The 21185-nt window shown below is 52.8% G+C and overlaps 1 protein-coding gene across 1 annotated transcript in view; it reads right to left on the bottom strand.

Annotated features, from left to right (window-relative positions):
* The window catches only part of GALNT16 (polypeptide N-acetylgalactosaminyltransferase 16), a 92905-nt gene that overhangs the window by 8774 nt on the left and 62946 nt on the right, over positions 1-21185 (bottom strand). Inside the window, exons 3-11 of the mRNA XM_036274146.1 lie at positions 19479-19577; positions 18217-18284; positions 17620-17685; positions 15291-15412; positions 11515-11602; positions 9962-10046; positions 9567-9670; positions 2393-2519; positions 1208-1300 (exon numbers count right to left, since the gene is read on the bottom strand). Of these exons, the coding sequence (XP_036130039.1) occupies positions 1208-1300; positions 2393-2519; positions 9567-9670; positions 9962-10046; positions 11515-11602; positions 15291-15412; positions 17620-17685; positions 18217-18284; positions 19479-19577 (852 nt within the window). The remainder of the gene's footprint in view (positions 1-1207; positions 1301-2392; positions 2520-9566; positions 9671-9961; positions 10047-11514; positions 11603-15290; positions 15413-17619; positions 17686-18216; positions 18285-19478; positions 19578-21185) is intronic.

Here is a 21185-nt window from a genome sequence, read left to right as displayed (position 1 = left end):
CATTCTCTGACCCGAGTTCATCCCAGGTCTCCTGGCCATTCCTCATTTCTGTCCTCAAATTCCTGCTCCCTGTTCAAGATCAGCCCCGCCCACGGGGGGCCATGTTTCACTCTCCTCACGGCTGGAGCCCTCAGCTAGCATAACACACCCCTCATTTAGCCTCGGGCCTAGTCACAGAGAGCAGAGCCTATATGAACTCGAACTTTCCTCTGTGCACTGCCACTTGGCAGAAAGCGTCTGACAACCAGAGAAACAGGCTTTCAAGGGCTTTCAGGAGTTCTAGCAATCAGATGTGTTGGTGGACACGCACGTGGTCTCCTGCCTTCCCCAGCTACACTGACCAGAGCGCCACTGACAGATGCCCCTCACCGCCTGCTAGCCTGCTGCTTCCCCAGGAAACTGAAGACATATCACGACCTCAGAAGGTTTTTGTGAGAATCAAAATGTTAAAGGACGTAAGTGCCTGGCACAGGGTAGGTCCTCAGTAAAAGTTTAGCTCCCCACTGAAAGAAAGTCAATGACAAAGCTCTTCTTTAAGGAACAGATATAAGTAAATAGAGGGAGGAAGGTTCATTGATGATCATTAATAATGCTTTCAAACTTTTCTGACCCAAATCTTAAATAAGAATGAATACGTCTTACACTGGGACCAAGTTCACCCCTGTACACATGTCGGTCGACACACATATACCCACAACTGAAATGAGAGTTTTGCAAAACAATACTACCCTCCACTGCAACCAACTGTTATTCTCTGTTCTGTTCTCTACTAATCTATAGTGTACTAATCATTTTTTTTTAAATGCTGGTCGCAACCCACTAAACTGATTTCAAAACCAATCTGTATTTTGAAAATGCCTCACTAGACTGTAGTCATAACAGTTGGAGACAGGAAAACAGGCTAACAGCTCCCAGTCAGATTCGGCACAACCGGGTGGGAGCAAAACCGTGTTTCCTGCAGACAGCTCATCCCTAAGCTCTCCCACAGATGTCCCTTTTCCTTCAGGCAGCTTGTGAACAGAAACTCTTTTTCATGAACAGCCCTCTCTGGTTACTTCTCCCCCGCAGGGTTGTGTCTCCTTCAAGGACCGGTGTGTTGTCTCTGCATTGCATACGGGACAGGGGCTCTGTCACCGAGGAGGCTGAGTGCTAACGAGCTGATCTGTACTCTGGCCAAAGCTGTGCTAACGGGTGGACGGAGGCCCACCTGCCGAAGGCCTTCCCGATGGCCGAGGGCCGGGCCTCGTAGTAGTACTGCTTGTACTCGTCCATCCACACCTCTGCAGTGCGCTTGGTGTTCCTACAAGGAGAGAAAGGAGCAAGAGAAGTGTCACCAAGGTGGTGACAAAAATAGGGTTAGAATCAAGATCAGCTCTGTGAATGGATGAGAACATGGGGTGAGGAGAATCTCAGGAGTGTACGCAAAACAAGATTGATCGGGGTGGTATGAATGGGTATGATCGTTTTGGAGAACAATCTGACACTGTCCATCAGCTGATGTCTACTCTTTGACGCTACACTTCCAGAAAGCTACTCCGATAGAGCTGCATGTGGGCAATAAGGACATGTCCAAGAGCGTTTGTTCAATAAAACACTGGCAACAACCTAAATGCCCATCAGTGGAGGATGGTGGAGTACTGGGCAACCTTGAAAAACAAGCCATGGTTAGTGTACACTGACAGGGAAGGATGTCTATAATTTAGTGTTGAGTGGCAGAAAAACATGCTGTAGAAAAAACAAAGCATGATCCCATTTATATAAAAACACAGACACAGTCCAGCTGGTATAGCTCAGTGGTTGAGCGTCGACCCATGCACCAAGAGGTCACTGGTTCGATTCCCGTCAGGGCACATGCCCAGGTTGTGGGCCCAATCCCCAGTGGGGGGTATGCAGGAGGCGACCAATCGATATTCTCCCTCATCGATGTTTCTATCTCTCTCTCCCTCTCCCTTCCTCTCTCTCTAAAAATCAATAAAGAAAAAACCACAGATACAAACCATGGTTTATGTGTGTCTCTCTCTACATATAAACTGCATATATGAAATGTATTAAAAGTCCTGTGGCTGGGAACACGGATGGGCAGATGCTGCCCCAGTCAGAGTCAGGACATGGCATCCATGCCATGTGAATGGAGGGCAGCTTCCAGCCAGTCTTTTGGCTGGTTTTTCAAGACCCTCAAGGACAAAGAGAGTCAGGGCAAGAGAGAGCAGGCGGCAACAACTTCATCCTTCCACCCCTGAAAGTACCTGCAATCTACAAAGGAAGACCTGGGAGGGGATGAACGGGGGAACTGAGGCCCGGAGAGTATGCCTTCCCAAAGTCAGTTGGTAGGACTGGGCCTAGATCCCGGGGTCCTGGCTCCAAGCTCAGTGCTCTTGGTTCTGTGACCTACCTGATATAGGTGAGGGCGTTGCCCTCAGGGAAGTTGTAGGGATGCCGTTTCCGGAAGACATGGCCCACGCGGCTGCAGGGCACGATCTCCAGGCTCCCTCCGCACATCCACACCCTGAAGGAGAGCTCTGCAGGAGAGGGCAGCCGTCAGGAGCCGGAGGGGCCCCTGGGCAGGGCCCACTACTGAAGATGGGAAGGGCCTGGCTTCCCTTCCCTTCCGTGTCTCACTGGAGGCACAGGCTGGGGTCAGAGCTCCCGGGCCTGTTCACACAGGGGCACCCACTCCTGACATGTCTGCATATGCTCCCGACCTTGCACCCCATGCCCGTGCACATACCCTCCACACATCACACCCCCCACATCACACCCTCCACACTCACCCTCCACACATCACACCCTCCACACATCACACACACCCTCCACACATCACACACACCCCACACACATCACACACACCCTCCACACATCACACACACCCTCCACACATCACACACACCCTCCACACATCACACACACCCTCCACACACACCCTCCACACACACACCCTCCACACACACACCCTCCACATACACACCCTCTACACACACACCCTCCACACATCACACACACACCCACACATCACACACACCCTCCACACATCACACACACCCTCCACACATCACACACACCCTCCACACATCACACACACCCTCCACACATCACACACACCCCCACACATCACACACCCCCCCACACATCACACACACCCTCCACACATCACACATACCCCCACACATCACATCCCCCCACACACATCACACACACCCTCCACACATCACACACACCCCCACACATCACACACCCCCCCACACATCACACACACCCTCCACACATCACACATACCCCCACACATCACATCCCCCCACACACATCACACACACCCTCCACACATCACACACACCCACACACATCACACACACCCTCCACACATCACACATACCCCCACACATCACACCCCCACACACAATCACACACACCCTCCACACATCACACACACCCCCACACATCACACACACCCTCCACACATCACACACACCCCACACACATCACACATACCCCCACACATCACACCCCCACACACAATCACACACACCCTCCACACATCACACACACCCCCACACATCTCACACACCCTCCACACATCACACACACCCCACACACATCACACACACCCTCCACACATCACACACACCCTCCACACATCACACACACCCTCCACACCCACCCTCCACACACACACCCTCCACACACACACCCTCCACACACACACCCTCCACACATCACACACACACCCCACACATCACACACACCCTCCACACATCACACACACCCTCCACACATCACACACACCCTCCACACATCACACATACCCCCACACATCACACCCCCCACACACATCACACCCCCCACACACATCACACACACCCTCCACACATCACACACACCCCCACACATCACACACACCCTCCACTCATCACACACACCCTCCACACATCACACACACCCCCACACATCACACACACCCTCCACACATCACACATACCCCCACACATCACACACACCCTCCACACATCACACACACCCCCACACATCACACACACCCTCCACACATCACACACACCCCACACACATCACACACACCCTCCACACATCACACACACCCCCACACATCACACACACCCTCCACACATCACACACACCCCACACACATCACACACACCCTCCACTCATCACACACACCCTCCACACATCACACATACCCCCACACATCACACCCCCCACACACCCCCCACACACCCTCCACACATCACACACACCCCCACACATCACACACACCCTCCACACATCACACACCCCCACACACACATCACACACACCCTCCACACATCACACACACCCCCACACATCACACACACCCTCCACACATCACACACACCCCACACACATCACACACACCCTCCACACATCACACACACCCTCCACACCTACCCTCCACACACACACCCTCCACACACACACTCTCCACACACACACCCTCCACATACACACCCTCTACACACACACCCTCCACACATCACACACACCCCCCACACATCACACACACCCTCCACACATCACACACACCCTCCACACATCACACACACCCTCCACACATCACACATACCCCCCACACATCACCCCCCCCCACACACATCACACACACCCTCCACACATCACCCCCACCCCCACACATCACACACACCCTCCACTCATCACACACACCCTCCACACATCACACACACCCCCCACACATCACACACACCCTCTACACACACACCCTCCACACATCACACACACCCTCCACACCCACCCTCCACACACACACCCTCCACACACACACCCTCCACACATCACACACACCCTCCATACCCACCCTCCAGACAAACACCCTCTACACATCACCGACACACACCTCCTCTGCACACATCATACGCACACACCCTCCATACTCTCCACACAAATACCCCCCCACACCACCACCACAGACACACCCTCCACACATACCACCAACACAGACACACCCTCCACACACACACCCTGCACACAAACACTCCCCTCACACACGTTGAGCCCTGGGGGAGCAGTGGAGAGCTTTGAAGAAACACCAAGACCACAAGTAGAAGGAAAACTGACTCAAATAGCAGCATCAGCTCTAGCCCCCGTCCAGAAAGCCCCATCCAGACGTGAGCTCAGGAAGAATACGTCTGCTCATTGTCCAGTTCTGGGCACCTGCGAGGTTGGAAAACCAGCCACCAACCAAGCCGCAGCCGCTCCAGCTGGCTGGCCCTTGACCTCCCTCTTGTCCGGGGGTTTCCATTTACAGGCTGCTGCTGGCCCTCTTGAGACAGGCTTCCCTCTAACGCCGGTGGTGAAGCTGAACAAGCTTTTGCACTTGACTGTGGTCCTCAGCAGTGTTGGGAGATGAAAGAAGTGGCCATTCCGTTTCCCAGAAAGGGAGGGATATCACAGGTTACCCGCTCCGTTCTCCACTCAGCATGGCCGCTTCTGGCAAGGCCCGCCTTGGCCGCTGGCTGAACCTCACACAGTCTCTTCTGATTTCCTACTTTCCTTCATATTAGCTCCACAGCTGGACCCCCTGTGACATTAAAACACCTCCCCGCTGCCCTGGCCGATGTGCTCAGTGGTTAGAGCGTCGGCCCACAGTCCAGAGAGACCCGCTAAGGGTATGTACCTTGGTTCCTGCTAAGGGCACATACCTTGGTTGCAGTTTGTCCCTGGCCCTGGTTGGGGTCATGTGGGTGGCAGCCACTCGATGTGTCTCTCTCACATCGATGTTTCTCTCTCTCTCTTCCTCCCTCTCTCCCTCTATCTGAGGATGAATGCAAAAGTGTCCTCGGGTGAGGATAAAAACAAAAACAAAACACCTCCTTCCTGTCCCAGAAAATTCATAACCCTTTTTTTTTTTTCCTTTACAAAAATTTTTTAAAAAGCAAGACCATTCTGTCACAAGTTCTCTTGGTCCCTTGGTCCCTCTTCCTACTCACCTGGTGCAGCAGGTAAGAGCCTCCCGGTGACCAGCAAAGGGGGGAGTGAAGGCAGCAGGACTGACACCCCCCCCCACCCAGGCAGCCTGTGTGCACCACCAGGAGGCTCCCAGATGGGGTGCCGGGGCCAGGACTGGACATGTGACATGTCTGGACTCACACACAGGGCTGGTTATGTTACTGGCCTTCCCTGGGTCTGACTGCAAACGGGCCTCTGCCCCTTCTCCAGCCAGAGCTCTGCAGCTGGCTCACAGCAGATCTGAAACTGGGGACAGACCTGGGGACAGAAGGTCTGCATTCTAGTTCCATTTCTGCCAGACTAGCTTTGTTATGTTAGTTGCCACTTCACCCCACTCAGCCAGTGTTGTCCATACTATTATTGATTACTATTGCCATTACCAATAATAGCAACAACAATGGCAGTAACCATCATCCATTCCTGAGCACTTACTACATGCCATCTTCCTTCTGCCTGATGTCTAATTCTCACAGTAACCATGTGAAGTCAGTATTATTATCCCCATATTTTAAAATAAGAACTGTGGAGATCAAAGATGTTCAATAACCTCCCCAAGGTCACCCAAATACTCAGTTGTAGAATTGCAACATGAAGTTCACACTTTGTACAGGACTGTTTGAACCAGGTTCTCTAGTTAATTCCGAATATTTTTACTGCATGTCACACGCTGTTCTAGAACCCCTTACATGCTAGTGGGGGAGACAGGAACTCAGTAAAATAAGAAACACAAATACAGGTAGGCAAGAAAATGAGAAGAATACATAGACTAGCAGACGGTAATAAGTACAACAGAGAAACACGAGGCCAGTAGGGGATGGAAGAGGGTGAGTGGAATTGGGGTGGAGGGCTACAGTTTAATTAGGCTGATTAGGGAAGTTGTCCCTGAAAGGGGACATTTGAGCCAAGGCCGGCAGGAGGTGAGGAATCGAGTCGTGTGGCTCTCAGGGGACAGCATTCCGGCACAGGGATGAGCAAGGGCAAGACCTGGAGGTAAGAGCATGGCCGGCAGGTTCGAGTGAGGCAGGGCAGAGCCGACGGTGTGTGCTTGCCAGGGAAGGGCAGACGTCAGGACTTTGGGTTTTGCTCTGAGCGATGCAGGAGCCCTGGCGGGGTCTTCAGCAGTGGAGGGACATGATCTGATCCTGTTTTTATTTTATTTTATTATTATTATTTTTTAAATCCTCACCCGAGGACATTTTTCCATTTTTTGTTCAGGTAGAATGGGAGGGAGAGAGAGGAACAGAGAGAGAAACATCAACGTGAAAGGGACACATTGAGTGGCTGCCACCCGCACAACCCAGCCAGGGCCGGGGACAAACTGCAACTGAGGTACGTGCCCTTAGCGGGAACCGAACCTGGGTCTCTCAGGACCACAGGCCAATGCTCTAACCACTGAGCAAAACCGGCCAGGGAGGTCTGATCATGTTTTAAAGGGATCCCCAAATGACTCCCAAGGTTTTCACAGGAACCCCCCTCACTCAAGGTGGCCTCTGGCTCCCGAGTTCGGCTCTCGCAAGGGACACAGGAATGAGTCTCAGTGTGGGCAACCCTCTGCCTTCAACAAAGAAACTAAACGAAAGGCCCAAACCCAGGAGCAGCAGGAGTCTCCCAGCTCAAAACTAGGGCTGGCGAGAAATTTCTTCTAAGAAGCAAAACCGTCTCCAGAACCACGCCACGGTTCACCGTTCGAGTTCCCCAACCACTGGGCCCTCGCCTCAGGCAGAGTGTGAAGTTAGCTATTTGATCATTCACTTGTTTCTCTGTCAGTTCCCAGCCTGAAAAAATAAAAGAAACAAAAAGAAGAAAAGGCCTCTGGATGCGGGAAGAGACCGTGGGTCTCTCGGTTCTGTTAGCCTTTACAGGAAACTGGCGCTGCCAAAGCTCCCTTCGGGCTGAGACCAAGGACACAGAGGAGGCCACTTGGGCCTAAACACGGGGGAGGAGGTCAGAATGCAAGGGTCACCGCTCCCAGATTCACTCCTCCAGATGTCTGCCTGGAAACAGTTCCAAGAGTAAGTTACAAAGGGGAGAAACCCCATGCCTGCTTCCGCTCCGCTGGTTTGGGGTTGGCCTCAGGCCTGTTTTCAGCCCCACTGCTCATCTGTGTCCTGATCAGGGAGAGAGAAGAGACACCTGCTCCTCACGGCTCAGAAAGACAGAATTCAGCTTTGACCACACCGCACGACACCTAAGGGGCTCCGGTCACGGCGCACCTCACACCTGTCAGAGGGCGAGTCTCCCGACTGGAATCTGGAAGGCAGCGTCCACCTCAGTTTTCCCACCTGGAAAATGGGTGCGCTACCCCCAGCCCTGTTGACTTCAAAAGAAACCTGGCTCGGATGAATAAGGAAGCCGTGGGGAAGAGCTCTGCGAAGGACCAGGGCCACTGCAAGGGCAAGAACAGGCCTCGAAGCACCTGCCCTGCTCTGGAGGCCTGCAGGACCCCTCGGCACCGGCCCCCGCTCCTAGTCTGGAGGCTTCCTATCTGCGGGGGGCAGGTTCAGCCAGCAGAGGCACCAGCAGGGATCAGAGTGGGGAGAGAGAGGGTGGGTGTCCCCCCGACCCTGACACCCTCCACCTGGGAGCTGTGGGCTGGCTGCAGGTGCCCCGAGACCACAGCTCCTGTTGGGCGGCGCTCGTCCCCATCTTTCAGACCTAGGGGTGGTGACACCTCCCAGCCCAATACTAACCTGTTCCTGTGGTTCTCTCTGTCTTGCCCACACTGTGTAAATAAGTCCCTTAATAAACCCCCTAAATTATCCATGTCGGGCGTTCCACCTGTATCTGGCCTTTATCTAACCTGAACCTCACCAGCAACCCTGGGAATTCACTGGCTCTTCCCTTTCCTTCCGGGTCTGAGGGTTCCTACAGCCTCAGGAGTCATAACAGCCACCGGTACTATGTAAGGCCTTTTAACTCATCGGCTCACTTAGTACTCATAACAGCCCCTCGAGGAAACCGGGGCTTAGGGAGGCTTTAACTTGCCCGGGGCCAAACAGTTTATAGGTGATAGGATTTTCACCCAGTAACCAGCAACACAGGGTGCTGGTTCAGTGTAATGGTGGGATCAAGTGGCCAGGCTCACGTTTTATCAGGACCCTCTACTGAACACTCCCAGACTTTCTGGTAGGGAACCAACGAAGCAACAGGTGTTTAAGCTGTGGTCTGTGAAACAGCCTGTATGTTCTTCCACATACATGTCTAGTCATTGGCCACAGGCTCCCCACTTAATTCTCTCTCTCTCTCTCTCTTTTTTTTTTTTTTTTTTTTGGTACGTGCCCCTAGCAGGAACCAAACCCGGGGCTCTCTGGTCCGCAGGCTGATGCTCCAACTGCTAAGCCAAACTGGCCAGGGCTAATTCTCTTTTTTTTATTAGCTGTGTGGCTCTGGACAAACTACTTAACCTCTCTGTGTCACAGTTTCTTTATCAGTAAAATGGAGATAATAGTACTTACCTCAGAGGCTCACTGTGAGGATTAAGTCCTTCGAACAGGGCCTTATGCATAGAAAGTGCTCAGAGTGACCCGTTATTAATATTGTTGTTGTTGCCATTGTTATATTTCTCAACTTACCAAAATTCTCTCCCCCCCAGATGTCCATCTGGGCATCATACTTTCCCAAGTGGTTAAACCAGGACTTGTCAATCACAAAGATCCCTCCAGCTATGACAGGCGTCCTGGGAGTAAGGAGGAGAGAGGCAACATGTGAGCTTAAGAAGCTGGAGGCCCCTCCACATGGCCCCAGGACCCAGGCCACTTGCCCCAGAACCCCTGCTTGCAGAGTCCCTGGGGCAGCATGCCTGGCCAGCTCCCTGGCCTCTGGCCTCTGTCGCTGGGGCCCAGAAGAGAGTCAGCACTTAGACTGCTGACTTCGGAAGCCCTGGTGACTGAAACAGCTCCCCAGCAGCCTCCCAGGCCCCTCACCCAGGGAAAGAAGGGGTCCCTCTGGAGCTCACAGGAGCCCTGACCTTATGGGCTTGGTGGGGTCTGTCCGGGCAATCTTCTGCTCAAGAGGGATCTGCTCCCACTTGAAATGTAGGCTCCAGTCGAATCCTAAGGGACAGAGCAGGGTGAAGATGAAGTTCAGGGCAGAGCCCATTGGTGGCTGTTGCCCCTCACTCTGCCACCCCTCAGAGTCTCCCTTGATCCGTGTCCAGCTCACAGAGCACGGTGGGCAATTCATTTAGTCATTCTTTCATTCAGAATGAGACAGGTCTCTGTCCCTGTAGAATTCCAATCTACTGGGTAAGACAGAGGCTACAAGGTAAACCAATGAATGGACAATATGTCAGTCAGGGGTGAAAATGCTAAAAAAAAGTTAAATAAAGGAGGTGTGTGCCCAGGCTATGCTAGTAAGGGCAGCCAGAAACCGCTCTCTGATGAAGTGACATTTGAAAAGACACCTGAATCCATGATCCATGCAGATATCTGGGAAAAGGGAACTCAAAGCAGTAAGTGCAAAGGCCCTGACGTGACTTCCCAAAGGAGAAATGCCTGGCTGCCTTCAGAATCCCACTCAATCCCAAGATCTAATTAATGGTTATGTCTATTTATTGGCAGTCGACCCCACATAAGACATCCACTCTGCCCACTAGCTCCCAGCAACAGTCTACTGTATTGGACAATACAGCTCTAAAGTCTAGACCAGAGCTGTCCAAAAGAAATATAATACAAGCCAGAAATGCAAGCTACAGATGTAATTAAAATTTTTCTAGTAGACATACCAGAAAATAACAAGAACAAATAAAGTTTTAAAAAATTGTTTTTTCCTTATTGATTTTAGAGAGAGAAAGGGAGAGGGAGAGAGAGAAACATAGATGAGCGAGAACATTGACTGGCCACCTCCTGCACGCCCCCCACTGGGGATCGAGCCCACAGCCTGGGCATGTGCCCTGATCGGGAATCGAACTGAGGACCTCTTGGTGCATGTGTCAACGCTCAACCACTGAGCCACACTGGCTGGGCAAATGAAATTAATTTAAATAATACATTTTAAACAAAATACATCCAAAGTATTATCATTTCAACTGGCAGTCGATACAAATTACTGAGATATTTTACATTCTTTCATACGAAATCCTTGACACCTGGTGTATATTTTATACCCACAGCACATCTCGATTCACACTAGTCATATTGCAGGGCTGCAAGCCGAACATGGCTTCTGGTACCACATGGGACAGCACAGGTTCAGACCATTTCCAGGGTCCACGTTAGGAATTTACACATGGGTGAGGGTTCTCGCTCCCCCACCCCCAAGACAGCTGTCATATCACGTCCATCTGCCAGGACTTGGCCATGGTCCCTAGGCTGGCAGCATTTGGGAAGGTGTGTCCTCGTGTGGGGGGAGGGAAAGATGAGCTTGGCTCTGGCCCTTTGTCCCAGCCCCAGGGCTCTACCCAACCCCTTTTCATTTTCTGGAAGTCGGGGTGTCATGAGACCCTCTGGTAAGCTGGGCTGTGGCCTGCCCTCACCTGCCTGGTTTCTAGTCTAGAGCCCCTCCCTTGGTAGCAGGACCCACCTCCGCGAAGGTCAGCGGACGCAGCAAGGTAAGCAAAATTATCCAGACTGATGACATCAATGATGGGGCTCACCACGCGGGTGTGGTCCTAGGAGAGAACGTGAGATGGTGTGAGGCCAGGGACTGTGAATAAAGGGCCAGCTGCCTGCTCTGGGAGGAAGGTCTCTCCGAGGCACACTGTCATCTACTCAGCATTTCTGGCAGGACAGTTCAGGCTCCCAGGAGCTGTCCTGTATCATTACATCCAAGTTCCTGGAAGGTCCCACCTGGGTCCCATGGGCACAATACTCTCCCAGCCTCTTCCTCTCACATCATGCTGAGCCCTGGAATCTCACCTCCTCAGTGAAGCTTTCCCTGATTGCTTCAGGCTGAGGATTTCTTCCTTGTTAATGCTGCTCTCACAATTACAGTCTAGTCCTGGCCAGTTTGGCTCAGCGGTTAGAGCATCGGCCTGCGGTCCACAGAGACCTGGGTTCGGTTCCTGCTAAGGGCGCGTACCTCAGTTGCAGTTTGTCCCCGGCCCTGGTTGGGTCATGCAGGTGGAAACCACTCCCTTTCATGTTGATGTTTCTCTCTCTCTCCCCCTCCCAGTCTGTCTGAACAAACTATCAAAAAAAAAAGTCCTGAGGATATTTTATCCTCAGGAAATGAGGATAAAAAAAACAAAACAAAACAAAAAAACAATTACAGTCTAGACAGTTCCGGGACAGTGAATCACCTGCTGCCTGAGGCTGTTCTGGTGCTGGGTTGGACTATTGTTTTATTCATTGTTGCCCACCTTTCTACATGTATGGGTTGGGTCTTCCCAACTGGGCCACCAGCATCTTGGGGCAGGGACTCTGCGTTCCCTGAGTAGCCTGGTGTCACTCCTTTCATGCCACAGCCATTTCCAGGTCACACTCACTACTCCCTTCATCACCTCCAGGCCACAAACCCACCTCCAGAACATTGGTGGGTAATGTCGATTTTACTGAAGTTCTTACTAGGGGGTAGTGGTGGTGGTGAATTATGCCATATACCACACGTGAAACTTAGCGCCCTCTATGGAGGGACAAGGGACAGGGCTCCTTTCTCTCCTTTACCCATGCTCTGCACAGACCCTCAAAATCCTCCTGTCTGCAGCTTGGAATCTAGCTCGGCCCTTCCGTTCACACCCTGTCTCAGGACAACACAAGCCTGGGAGGTAGAGGATCAGAGGACACCATTCATGGTTTCTCTGTGGGGCCTTATCTTATTCTTATAGACTTTTTGTTCCGAGATAAAATTCTTTTTTCTTTAATCCTCACCTGAGGCTATTTTCCCATTGATTTTCAGATAGAGTGGGAAAAAGGAAGGAAGAGAAATATTGATGTGAGAAAGAAACACTAATTGATTGCCTCCTGCATGACCTCAACCAGGGCTGGGGATTGAACCGCAACTGAGGTACATGCCCTTGACCGATTCGGACCCATGGCTCTTTGGTCTGTAGGCTGTCACTCTAACCGCTGAACCAAACCGGCCAGAACTAAAATTTACCTTTTTTTTTTTTTTTTATCATCCTCACCCGAGGACATTTTTCCATTTTTTGTTCAGGTAGAGTGGGAGGGAGAGAGAGGAACAGAGAGAGAGAGAGAGAGAAACATCGATGTGAAAGGGACACATCGAGTGGTTGCCACCGCACAACCAACCAGGGCCGGGGACAAACTGCAACCGATGTACGTGCCCTTAGCGGAAACTGAACCCGGGTCTCTCCGGACCGCAGGCCGATGCTCTAACCGCTGAGCCAAACTGGCCAGGACTAAAATTTACCTTTTTATAGCAATTTTTTTTTTTTATCCTCATCAGAGGACATTTTTCCATTTTTTTATTCAGACAGAGAGGGAGGGAGAAAGAGAAAGAGAGAGAGAAACATCGATGTGAAAGGGACACATCGAGTGGCTGCCACCCGCACGACCCAACCAGGGCCGGCTGGGGACAAACTGCAACTGAAGTACATGCCCTTAGCAGGAACCGAACCTGGGTCTCTCTGGACCGCAGGCCGACGCTCTAACCACTGAGCCAAACCGGCTAGGGCTAGCAATTTTATTAGATATAATTGATGTACCATAAAATTCACCATTTTAAAGTGTGCAATTCAGTGTTTTTTAAAAATGTTTATTGATTTTTTTTTAGAGAGAAACATCGTTTTGTTGTTCCACTTATTTATGCATTCATTGGTTGATTCTTGTATGTGCCCTGAATGAGGATTGAACCCACAACCTTGGAATACCAGTAAGATACTCTAACCAACTGAGCTACCCGGCCAGGGCTCAGTGGTTTTCAGCATAGTCACCAGGTTGTGCAACCACTATCTAATTCCAGAATATTTCCATCACCCCAACAAGAAACCCTGTACCTAAGAGCAGTCATTCCCCAAACCCCCCTCTCCCCCGCCCCTGACAACCACTATTTCTACTTTCTATTTCTGTGAACTTGTTTATTCTGGCCATTTCACCTAAATACAGTCATGTAATATGTGTTCTTTAGTGATTGGCTTCTTTTACTTAGAATAGGTTTTCAAAGTTCACCCATGTTGTAGTATGAATCAGTACTTCATTCCTTTTTAGGGCTGAATAACATTCCACTGTATGACTATATCCCATGTTGTTTACCACTCATCAACTGAAGGGCATCTGGGTTGTTTCCCTGTTTTGGTTGTTCTGAATAATACTGCGCTGAACACGTGTGCACAAGCTTTTGTGTGGAGTATGATTTCACTTCTCTTGGGATACATCTAGCAGCGGAATTGCTGGCCCTCCGGTGACTCTGTGTTTAAACCTTTGAGGCACCGCCAGGCTGGTTTCCAAAGGGCTGCACCACTGGACACTCCCACCAGCATCGTGAAGGCTCCTCTTTGTCCCCACCCTCGTCCATCTTTTTTATTACAGCCATCCTGTTAGGTATCGTTTTGTGGTTTGGACTTGCATTTCCCTAATGACTTAAGAACAGTTGCGCTTTTCCTATGCTTGTTGGCCATTGTGTATCTTCCTTGAAGAAATGTCCTTTCAAATCCTGTGCTCATTTTTATCTTTTTTTTTAATCCTCACCTGAGGACATTTTTCCATTCTTGTTCAGATAGAGTGGGAGGGAGAGAGAGGAAGAGAGAGAAACATCAAGTGGCTGCCTCTCACACAACCCAAACCAAGGCTGGGGACAAATCGCAACCGAGGTATGTGCCCTTGACCGGAACTGAACCTGCGACTCGTTGGTCCGTGGGCCGATGCTCTAATCACTGAGCAAACCAGCCAGGGCCCGTGCTCATTTTTAAACTGGGATATTTGTCTTTTGATAGTTGAGGTATAATCACCTCATCCTTTCTTCCATCTGTCCAACCCCCCTCCCATTCTAAAGAACAGCAGGCACACAGTAGGGCCCCTGCCCTCATCTCTCCTTGAGAACACCATCCTCTCCTCCCTCTTCCTTGGGCTTCCCAGCCTGACCCAAACCACCCCACCCCACCCCACCCCAGCACAGGACCCTGCCTCCCCCAGGGGAAAAAAAACCCCACCCATTCATAGTAGTAGCTTTATAGCTCACCCAGGCTTCCATCCACTTTAATTCTCACAACCACCTGGTGGGACAAATATAATTACCCCCACTTTCAGATGAGATGCTCAGTGAAGCGAAGTCACTCAGGAGGTAGCAGACCATTTAGACTCCTGCTCTGCCCGCCCACCTTCAAAGACAGTTCATAGGCTCTCACGCCAAGAATCTGGCAGGCACGTCTGGGGACAGGGCTCCCCCAGGCACAGACTCACCTCCTTCACCCGCTGCAGCATGGGCTGCAGCCACTCGGTGTTCACTTCACAGTGGCTGTCCAGAAAGGTGAGGACGGCCGCTGAGGCCACATCTGCCCCGCGAACGCGGGACCGGATCAGCCCTGCAGTGGAAGGGGACGGGTTGGTGCTGAGCCAGTTCGCTTCCCAGCCATCCTCACGACGTCTCGACGTCTCGGGGCGCTCCGCTCCTTCAGGAGTCAGGCCTCCTCTGAGCTACTGCGACTGAATTTTACTTTGCATTTGTTTATTTCCTCCCTCTTTCTTTCTCTCATCCATCCATCAACCATCATTACCCAAGGTCATTCTCAGAATACCCTCCATGTGCCAGACACTATTCTGGGCTCTGGGGACACGCTGATGAACAGTCAGTAGGATAGAAATAGAGTTCAGTGAACAGAGGTTGCAATCGAGTGTGTTTTGATATCAAAGGAGAACCAGAAACCGAAACCCTTTCCCCCACCTGGGAGCCTCAGGGCAGTCTGCTCCAGCTGCACCATCGTGGGTGACAGGGACAGACTCTTCTGGACTGGGACCTGCTGGAGCTAGTGTGCGCCCCTTCATTCACCGTAAGCATCTTACTTAACCTCTCTGAGCCTGTTTTCTCACCATGAGATTCCGAGAGAGGACAATCCCTGCCTGTCGGGGAGAGTAGGGTGCCTGGTGCCCAGGAGGCCTCCAGGTGTGGATTCTGCTCTGCTTCCGCCCCATCCCCCCACGGCTCCCCCACAGTCAGACCACGGCCTTGCTATTGGCAGCTCGCCGGTCAGGGCTGGGGAATTACCCGGTTGGGAGAGAGGCGGCCCAGCCGGCCCCACTAGGACAGACTGGAGGTAGTAGGCATCTGTCCCATCTTTTCACTCCACAGATAGCTATAAAGCATCTAATTTAAACCTCCTTAATTTAATTGTATTAATTCACAGCTATGTTAGGCAACACCCCAGGGAATAGCATATTCCCACATCTAAAAGCACCTGCAACCCTGTACAGTAAGTCCTCACTCAACGTCATATATAGGTTCTGTGACTTTAAGTGAAATGACATACAACAAAGCCAGTTTTTACCACAGGATAATTAACATAAGCAAGAATTAAGTTCCTACAACATTTCATCAATGTTACAAAGAAACTACATTATTTGAGGACCTGCCATGCTTAGGGATTTCTCTCTGGCCCCTTCCATTCCAGTATGAACGTCCCAGCAGCCTGACTGGTCTTTCTTAAAAATGCCTATCACATCTCTCTCTCTCTCTCTCTGTCTCTGTCTCTGTCTCTGTCTCTCTCTCACACACACACACGCGCACACACACAGTCAGTGGCTCCCTACTATCTGCCTTATCAAGTCTAAATGCCTTTCTCTGGCTTAAGGTCCTCTGTTATCCGCTGTCACTCCTCCCATCCCCCCTGCTGAGCAGGCCCAGCTTCTCCTGGGCAGGGAGAGCAAGTAGAAGATGAAGAGGCTGGGCTTCAAGGTGAGCCCCTCTCCAGGTTGGGATCCTGGCTTCTCTATTCATCCCCAATCTGGGGAAATTACTGAACCTCCTTAAACCCCAGTTTCCTTATCTACAAAATGGGGACAATGGGCTACTATTAGGACTGACTGTGAGAAAGCATAAAAACTGAACGCCTGCTGCAGGATGAACACTCGGCAGGGGGTATTAGTATTCCCTGTGTACCCATGCCTGACCAAGCCTCTGCTCGCAGAGCCCCTGAGCCTGGAACGCCCCGCCCCCTCCCTTGTTCCGTGTCTCGTAGCCCCCTCACCCAATCAAGGCCCACTCCCTGCCCACTCCCCTCTCCCCAGCACCCCTTCCCGGATCTCCACTCCACCACACAATCGCAACAAGCCTGTTGCTGTGGTGGACCTGACTCCTCAGCTGCGTCAGAGCTCTCTGAGGGCAGGGACCGTGTCTTACATTCTCCTGTGTCCCCTAGAGTGCCGAGCACAGTCCTACGCTGTCTCTGATGCCCCAGACACCTCTTAGTTAGAGCGAGGTCGCATGTGCTTTACACTGCCCTTTGATGTCCCAAAGCGTTGCCATGGAGCTCATCTCCTTTATCCTTACAGTCCTGTGCAAGGCAGAAAGGGCACTATTAGTACCCCCATTTCTCAGCAGAGCAACTTGCCTATGGTCATGCTGGATAGGTCTGACCTGGGGCCACAGGAGGGTCTTTCTACAGACTCTGGTTCTCGCCCCAGGACTGCAGCAGGGCCGTGCTGCTCGTGTGACAGGGCGCCAGAAGGGAGCGGGGAGGTGCGGAGGTCCAGGGCGAAATGGGTCTGCAGTGGCACCCTATGTCCAAGAATTTACCTTCCCGCCGGTCGTTGCGCAGGCATTTGACCTTGGGGATCCTGGTCAGGAGCAGACAGTCTTCAGCTGAGGGGAGAGAGAAGGAAGCTCATTCAGATGTGGGCATCAAACCACCAGTGGAACTGCCCAGGAGCTGTCCCATGCCAGGCCCAGGGAAGGGGCTGGGGACGGGGAGGCATGAAGGAGCATTGTCATCTCTAGTGGCCCCTTGTCCCCCACTCCCTGGCCAGACTAAGGACCGCCTATGCTTGTGGCATTACCACCAGGGGCGCCAGAGAGCACAGCACAAGCACCAGTCTGACATCCTGGAGCTAGACTGAAGGGATGATCTTCTCACTCCAGTTGTAATAAGGAAGAATGCTGCTGCTGCTGTTTCAAACTTCTAAAAATGTCATCTCATTGGTGCCCCACAAAAGCAACACCCTCTTTCCCCTCCTTTGGCACCAAAAAGCAGCACCAGGGAGGGTACCTAGAAAAGACCGATGAGTCCAGTGGGGGCAGAGGCGAGCCTGTGATGGCCAATCTCCAGAGCGCTTGCCCCCGCATTCTGGGGAAATGGGGGTTTGGAGGGTGCAACAAAAGAAGGTGGATACTTACGATCTGAACTGAAGTCATCCACTAAAATGATCTCCTGGATCAGGTTGGCAGGAGTTCGGTTCAGGACACTGGAGCAGTGATGGGGACAGAGGAGCCCAGATTTAGGGGCCACCTTCTGTTTACTTCCCCCTGCCATGGGGCTCCCCCCTACCCAGCTCAGGGCCAGCACACTGGCCAAGGGCAGCTGCTTGCAAACCTCTGGGTCCTGATCAATGGCCAAGGAGCACTGTGTTCCTCAGTTTCTTGTAAGCAGGTGGCTGACCCTGCTGTTAGGACCCTCAGGCACTTGGGAGCCACCCCAAATGGGGGGATGGGACTGCCCTAGTTGGTTGTTGAGGCAGGATCTGCAGCTGCTCTGACTGCCTGCTGGGGGGGGGGCACCCCAAACTGGACAGAGCTGACGATTTGAAAGGCTCATGTGTGCCCCATGAGTCAGGAGGAGTGTTCTCAGGAAGCCCCGACTCTTGCCCTCCCATCATCCTCCACCGTCCCCTACTCCCTGGGAAAGGAAACCCAAGCTTCTTTAATCCCTGGAATACCAACAGGCCTGCCTTTCCAAATCCTATTATATCTAAGTTGGTTAAAGAATCAGGATGAGCCCTGGCCGGTTTGGCTCAGCGGTTAGAGCGTCCGCCTGCGGTCCAGAGAGGCCCAGGTTCGGTTCCCGCTAAGGGCATGTACCTCGGTTGCAGTTTGTCCCCGGCCCTGGTTGGTCGTGCAGGTGGCAGCCACTCGATGTGTCCCTTTCACATCGATGTTTCTCTCTCTCTCTCTTCCTCTCTCTCCCTCCCACTCTGTCTGTACAAAAAATGGAAAAATGTCCTCGGATGAGGATTAAAAAAAAAAAAAAAAGAATCAGGATGAGTAGGAGTTAAACTTGACCACAGGGCCAAACTCAGTAGGACGGAAGGGGCGCCTCTCTCTGAAACACTGATGGGTGCCTACTGAGCTGGCATCGTGGGCCACAGGCCTCATGTCCCTCCCCGCCTCTCTCCGCTCCTGACCTGCATTTCTGCCCTCCTCCTAGGGACCTGACCTTGTGTTGGACTGTGCATCTCACTAATAATTGGACTTCTGGGGTCTCACTGACCCTGAGTCACCAGCTTCTCAGAAGGCAGGACCCCCCCCAGTGCCCGCTGGTCTTCACCCCATCTGGCCACAGCACCCGATCTCAATGTCCTCCCCTGCCAAGGGCTCAGCAGATCACCCCGAGGCCCTGGGGAGCAGCACCATTGAGATGAGGGTCCCCAGGGGGGGCTTACCTCTTCACCGTGCGCAGCAGGGTGGATCGGGCTTCATTGTGGGAGGTGATGATGACACTGGTGGCCGGCAGGTCCGTGGAGTAGGACAGAGATGGACAACTGAGAAGGGAGCAGAGAGATCAGAGGGCAGCTGTGGGAGTGGCCTCAGGGCAGGTTTTGAGGCTTCTCTTTGTCCAGCTGCTGTCCCCTGGAATACCTCTGTGGGACAGAGAAGTAAAGCCTGAAGCCAGGATGGGGGCCTTGGCCGTCCACACCCACGCTCCACACCCTGAGGCCACCCAGCCTGGAGTCCTCCAAGGGACACCACAGGGCAGGGAACCTTCCCAGGCCAAGAAGCTTTTCACCAAAGACCTAGAGCACCGGAACCCCCCAGTCCCTGAAGTGTCTAGGAGGGCTCGGACCATGTGCAGGCTCCACCCCACACCCCAGCACCAGGCCCCAGGCCCCGTCCCCACCCGGAGACAGAGCTCCCTGTGATGCAGCAGCCAAGACACAAAATGGGTTGGGGCAGCCTCTGTTTTGTCCCTGGCACTGCAGCTTCTTCCTTCTAGCCCCCCCCCCATTTAGTAGGATCTGGAGAGGAGTCACCCCCATCCTGCTGTCCTGTGACTCCCTCCCTCTCACTGCCCAGCACTAACCGCTGGCTGCTGACACCCGGAAGGGGAGTAGCCTCCCTGGACTCCTGGTCACCACAGGTGGTTCCCTCCAGCCCACACGCTCCCAGCGGCTCTGTGCTCCCTTCTCCAGACACCACCTTTCCGGCTGCCCCCCCCCCCCGCCCCTCCTCACTGCCCCAGGAAAGGGGAGGAAAACACTCAAACAGGCACTCCAGCCAGCCTTCATCTGTTTTCTCTGAAGGAAGCCTTCGCACTCCTGGGGCCGGGAAGGCAGCCACCAGGCTGGTGTTCAGGGCAATCTCCTGTACTACAGTTGCGCTCTGACTATCCCAGCAGTGACTGTTTTCATTACAGCATTCATTCCACCGACAGCCGCTTACAACTGAATTCCCAGGCCCATTTCTTGCCCTGCAGAGCAGACGGGCGGTCCACCAGCCTGGGGCCCCCACTGGACAAATCCTGAGGCTTCAGATTCTCCTTGAGAGAGCATGGGGGGGGTTGTTAAGGGGGACACGGAAATTCACCTCTTCCCCCTGAGAAGCCAGGCCTCCCAAGTGCCCATCCTCCCAGAGCCATGCTGATTTTGGGGGGTTGGGGGGGTGGGCTTGGTCTGATGAGATGGGGAGTGCTGGGAGCAGCAGCCACTTCCTGGGTGCCCAGCCCCCCAGCATGTAGGGCCCCAAGTCTGTCACTGAACCCCAGGTGCCAACCTACCCATACCCCGTGGAGGGTGGACCTGACCTCCTCTCATCCACCCTTCCAACCCCCTCCACTCTGCCTCTCTCTGGGATTCATATCTGTGATGATGGGGATTTATCCGGAGGCTCCCAGGAGCCGAGAGCCTCTGAAGAGGTTTGTCTCATGCTGTGTTTTGAGTTCGGGGTATGGAGCTGGTGGGTCTGCCTTGCATGGTTTAGGTCTCTGTGCTCTCCCTGAGGGGGAGCTCCTCACACTGAGGGCTGAACCAGGAGCCAGCCTAGAGCGGTGGCAGCAGCCTGGAAGGCTAAGGGGAAGAGCCCGGCTCACCCAGCACACCTGCCACCAACGCCAGCACCTCCTTTGCTCCCGCTACACACACGCGCCCCTTCCC

Source organism: Molossus molossus, unplaced genomic scaffold (assembly GCF_014108415.1).
Source record: "Molossus molossus isolate mMolMol1 unplaced genomic scaffold, mMolMol1.p scaffold_m16_p_1, whole genome shotgun sequence".
In the NCBI taxonomy this organism is placed as follows: domain Eukaryota; kingdom Metazoa; phylum Chordata; class Mammalia; order Chiroptera; family Molossidae; genus Molossus; species Molossus molossus.
Note: the sequence above shows the minus strand (reverse complement) of the source record. Positions and strands in the feature narration are given on the sequence as shown.